The following is a 5704-nucleotide window of genomic DNA, read 5'->3' as shown; positions in this document are numbered from 1 at the left end:
CGTGATCCACCCGCCTCGGCCTCCCAAAGTGCTGGGATTACAGGCGTAAGCCACCGCGCCCAGCCTTGCGTTGCATTCTTTCATGGTAATTAATCTTCAGTCTCAAATACCGTGTGTTAGAAAGGTTAGATAGTCTTTTTCATCGTTATTATTTAATTCTGGCAGATGGGTTTTTCTTCTCCCTTTTGTTAAAATAGGTTTAATAAGTAATAGTAACAGGTTCATAGATACAGTCTTTTTATTTTATTTATTTATTTTTTTGAGATGGAGTTTCACTCTTGTTGTCCAGACTGGAGTGTAATGGCGCAATTTCGGCTCACCACAACCTCTGTTTTCCAGGTTCAATCGATTCTCCTTCATCAGCCTCCCAAGTACCTGGGATTACAGGCATGTGTCACCATACCCGATTAATTTTGTATTTTTAGTAGACATGGGGTTTCACCATGTTGGTCAGGCTAATTTTGATCTCCCAACCTCAGATGATCCACTTGCCTCTGCCTTCCAACGTGCTGGGATTATAGGCATGAGCCACCGCGCCCAGCGATATATTCTTAATCATTTGACTACGTTTGTTTTGTTCATCATTGTACCTTTAGCACCTCTTATAGTACCTGGTAATGACAGACACTCAGGTATTTGTTACACGGACAGTGTTGGTTATTGTTAATTGCGGAATAATAAACCTTCGTTTTTTCTTTTATATGGTTGTGGGTTTTATTTTGTTTTGTTTTTTGAGATGGAATCTCTCTCTGTCACTCAGGCTGGAGTCTAGTGGCACGATCCCGGCTCACTGCAACCTCTGCCTCCTGGGGTCAAGCAATTCTCCTGCCTCAGCCTCCAGAATAGCTGGGATTATAGACGTGCACCACCATACTCGACTAATTTTTGAGTTTTTGGTAGAGACAGGGTTTCACCATGTTGACTAGGCTGCACAGCTATGGTAATTTTAAATGGTTTGGTAGAATTTCTGCGGACAGCAGCTTTCTGAGGCTAATATTATAATACACTCTCATAGGTTGCTATGGGTAGCATAGTCAAAAGAGTTAGGAGGTTTAATAATTAGTAAAAAATTAAATATTCTAAAATTTATTGGAGTAATTTGGTAGTAGGAAGAGAGGTATTTGGTAACTAATTTCTCTAAGAAGAAAGATAATTCTCTGTTAAAAGTGAATGTATAAATGAGCATGAAAACTGCACAAAGAGAAATATCCTAAATTGTTATGTTTTTGTTTCAGGGCTGAAAACACAGTTAAATCACTGTCAAAGTTAAAAGGCTACTAAGTACACAAGATGGGGACTCCTGGCTCTGGAAGGAAAAGAACACCTGTGAAAGACCGATTTTCCGCAGAAGATGAAGCTTTGAGTAACATTGCCAGAGAGGTATGTTTGGTAAATCCCTTCTCAACACTGAGTTGCACAGATGTACTGTAAACATGCTGAGGGGACAGATACAGACATTTACGCATTTAACTAGTTTTGGATGTTTATTAAGAGCAAGATATTATAGCTGGTCTCTAAAATAGTGTATTAGAGTAAAATATAGTTGGATATTATCAAAAGAAATTAAATATAGAGATGAATCTCTGAATAACATATTTTATTTGAGACAATAGAATTGTAATTTGGGCATACACAGAGACTGTTTTGGTCTTTGGTATGTCCAAAGAACAAAGAAAAGATTGGGGTTTTTATTAGAGAAATGTTACCTTTTGTTTTGAAAGAAAACTCATCGACACTAGCAAAGTTTTTGGGAGCTGGCATACTCTGATTGGTTAGTGACTGTGGTAGTTTAAACTAGTCTTAGAGTTACTGCAGTTCATTTCTGCAGCTACTAGGTAAAACTGGTCTTAAGGTTATAGCAGGTTATTTCAGCAGCTGGCTTGCCAGATAATCCCTGGGCAGGTGCTTGCGCCCTAAGTGCTATGCTTTTCCTTTTCTTCCCCCTGGTCTCTAATTTAATTGGGTATGACAAGATAATTCCAATTTATGTAATCAATTTTCACAATATCCAATGCATCCAAAATTAATTTTTCTTTATATTTTTGTGGGTTGCTTGAGTTCCATGTACTTGTTCTAATGTATTGAAATTTGTAATTAATCTTTGGAATGTAAACATAATGAGAATGTTGAAGATATAACTATATTATAGAAATACTCATTGGGCTCTGCAGTGAATATGCTTCAGATGTGCTGATATAAATGAAACAATATTTTGTGTCTGTTCAGATTTAGAGCTTTATAGTTAAAAGTTCTACTGAAACATTGCAGTGGAGTTTTTATGTTTAACTCTTTAGCTGGTAACAGAGCTTCTGGGGCAATTTTGTTTCCGCCTGTTGTAACTCAGAAAAAAGGAAAAGGGAAGAGGTGTCACCTGTTGAATCAGTGGCAACATTTACTGCTGTATATTGGAATTTTTTTTTTTTTTTTTTTTTGAGACAGTCTCGCTCTTTCCCCAGGCTGGAGTGCAGTGGCGCAATCTTGGCTCACTGCAACCTACTGCCTCCCGGGTTCAAGCGATTCTCCTGCCTCAGCCTCCTGAGTAGCTGAGATTACAGGTGTGCTTCACCATGCCTCGCTAATTTTTCTGTTTTTAGTAGAGATAGGGTTTCACCACGTTGGCCAGGCTGGTCTCCAACTCCTGACCTTGTGATCCACCCACCTCGGCCTCTGAAAGTGCTGGGATTACAGTTGTGAGCCACTGTGCCTGACTGATAATTCCAGTTTATATAATCAATTTTCACAATATCCAATGAATGGAAAATTATTTTTTCTTTATATTTTCTTGGGTTACTTGCGTTCCATGTTCTGGTTCTAGTGTACTGAAATTTATAATTAATCTTTGGAATGTAAACTTAGGATAATTAGAAGTTGAAGATACGGCCAGGCGCGGTGGCGGGCGCCTGTAATCCCAGCTCTCCGGGAGGCTGAGGTCGGCGGATGGTGGGTGCTCGGGAGTTCAGGGCTGCGGCGCTGTGTAGAGTGGGCGTCCGCACCGGGCCTGGCACCAACATGGGGCTCCCAGGGGAGCCCGGAGGTGCCAGGTTGTCTTAAGGAGTGGGGGACCAGGCCCAGGCCCGACACGGAGCAGGTCAAACTCCCCATGCTGGGCGGCAGTGGGACCGCGCTCGCAAGCAACGCCTGTAGTTCTGCTCTGGACATCCAACGAGACCTGGTCTCTGGAAAAAAAAATAGAAAAAAGAAATTGAAGATACGATGACTATATTATAGAAATACTCATTGGGCTATGCAGTTGATATGCTTCAGATGTGCTGTATAAATGTTGATGGAAACAATATTTCCTGTCTGTTCAGATTCAGTGTTTTATTTTTTGAAACATTGCAGTGGAATTTTTCTGTTTAATTCTTTTACCCGGTAACAGCTTCTGGGACAATTTTGTTTCAGTTTGTTATAACTCAGAAAAAAGGAAGGGGTGTCACCTATTGAATCACTGGCAACATTTCCTGTTGCCTATTTGAAATTTAAGATAACTACTAGCTGGGATTTCATAATGAATTGCCAACTTTGTTTCAGATTCGATCTGCAACTGCAGACTGACCATGAACTAATATGATAAAAGAATTGTGTGGGGCGGGATGGCTCACGCCTGTAATCCCAGCACTTTGGGAGGCTGAAGTGGGCGGATCATGAGGTCAGGAGATCGAGACCATCCTGGCCACATGGTGAAACCCATCTGTACTAACATACAAAAAAAAAATTAGCTGAGTGTGGTGGCACGCATCTGTAGTCCCAGCTACTCAGGAGGCTGAGGCAGGGGAATCGCTTGAATCTGGGAGGCGGAGGTTGCAGTGAGCCGAGATTGTGCCACTGAGCTCCAGCCTGGCAACAGAGCAAGACTCCGTCTCAAAAAATGATAATAATAATAAAAAAGAATTGCTTAGAGGATCATTAAATTATATTCTTTTGGTGAGAATTATTACCGTATCACTTGTTATTAATAAATAGCTCATTTAGGAATAGTGTAATTTCCTTTAGACACATTACACAGTCTTTTGACCCAGCTCATTGTTATGATTTTCCTATTGGAAGCTACTTGGTTAGCTTTTGAATTAGAATTCAAATGCTGTAGGAGGCTATTTGAAGCAAAGAAAAGTTATAAAAAACCTGATTAAAAAAATTATGATATTACTATAACAAAACAACTTTAAAAATCAATTAGAGCATTTGGGTTGATTCCATGTCTTTGCTATTGTGAATAGTATTCCAGTGAACATACACGTGCATGTATCTTTATAATAGAATGATTTATGTTCTTTGGGTATAATCCTAGGAATGGGATTGCTGGGTCAAATAGTGTTTCTGGTTCTAGGACTTTGAGGAATCACCACACTGTCTTCCACAATGATTGAACTGATTTACACTCCCACCAACAGTGTAAAAGTGTTCCTTTTTCTCCACATCCTCTCCAGCATCTGTTGTCTCCAGATTTTTTAGTGATCACCACTCTGACTAGCACAAGATGGTATCTCATTGTGGTTTTGATTTGCATTTCTCTAATGATCAGTGATGTTGAGCTTTTTTTCATGTTTGTTGGCTGCATACATGTTTTCTTTTAAGAAGTGCCTGTAGGCTGGGTGCGGTGGCTCAAGCCTGTAATCCCAGCACTTTGGGAGGCCGAGGCGGGTGGATCACAAGGTCAACAGATCGAGACCATCCTGGTCAACATGGTGAAACCCCGTCTCTACTAAAACTACAAAAAATGAGCTGGGCATGCTGGCGCGTGCCTGTAATCCCAGCTACTCAGAAGGCTGAGGCAGGAGAATTGCCTGAACCCAGGAGGCAGAGGTTGCGGTGAGCCGAGATCGCGCCATTGCACTCCAGCCTGGGTAACAAGAGCGAAACTCTGTCTCAAAAAAAAAAAAAAAAAAAAAAAAAACAAGAAGTGCCTGTTCATGTCCTTTGCCCGCTTTTTAATGGGGTTGTTTTTTTCTTATAAGTTCGTTTAAGTTATTTGTAGATCCTGGATATTAGACCTTTGTGAAATGGATAGATTGCAAAAATTTTCTCCCATTTTGTAGCTTGTCTGTTCACTCTGATGATAGTTTCTTTTGCTGTGCAGAAGCTCTTTAATTAGATCCCATTTGTGAATTTTTGCTTTTGTTGCAATTGCTTTTGACGTTTTCATCATGAAATCTTTGCCCGTGACTATGTCCTTAATGGCATTGCCCAGATTTTCTTCTAGGGTTTTTATAGTTTTGGGTTTTACATCAACTCAAATGCCCATCAATGATAGACTGGATAAAGAAAATGTGGTACATATACACCATGGAATACTGTGCAGCCATAAAAAGGAATGCGATCTCATAACCTTTGCAGAGACATGATGGAACTGGAAGCTGTTATCCTCAGCAAACTAATACTAAATCAAACATGTTCTCACTTATAAGTGGGAGTTGAACGATGAAAACACATGGACACAGGAAGGGGAACAGCACACACTGGGGCCTGTGGCAGGGGGATGTGGTGGGGTGAGAGAGAGCAGCAGGATAAATAGTTAATGCTTGTGGGGCTTAATACCTAGGCGATGGGTTGATGGGTGCAGCAAACCATCATGGCACATGTTTACCTATGTAACAAACCTCCAGGTCCTGCACATGTATCCCAGAACTTAAAATAAAATGAAATAAAAATCAATGAGAGGCCGGGCGCGGTGGCTCACGCCTGTAATCCCAGCACTTTGGGAGGC

General features: G+C 40.7%; 1 protein-coding gene across 30 annotated transcripts in view; it reads left to right on the top strand.

The window, feature by feature from the left end:
* The window catches only part of LRRFIP2 (LRR binding FLII interacting protein 2), a 131647-nt gene that overhangs the window by 29398 nt on the left and 96545 nt on the right, over nucleotides 1-5704 (top strand). For all 30 annotated transcript variants that reach the window (XM_032270108.1, XM_032270090.1, XM_032270078.1 and 27 more), the window contains one exon: nucleotides 1236-1380. In XM_032270108.1, the coding sequence (XP_032125999.1) occupies nucleotides 1291-1380 (90 nt within the window). In that variant the 5' untranslated portion in view covers nucleotides 1236-1290. The remainder of the gene's footprint in view (nucleotides 1-1235; nucleotides 1381-5704) is intronic.

The sequence above is a fragment of the Sapajus apella genome, unplaced genomic scaffold, assembly GCF_009761245.1.
Source record: "Sapajus apella isolate SASKATOON/1434 unplaced genomic scaffold, GSC_monkey_1.0 scaffold4, whole genome shotgun sequence".
Lineage (NCBI taxonomy): Eukaryota > Metazoa > Chordata > Mammalia > Primates > Cebidae > Sapajus > Sapajus apella.
This window is presented reverse-complemented; position numbering and strand designations above follow the sequence as displayed.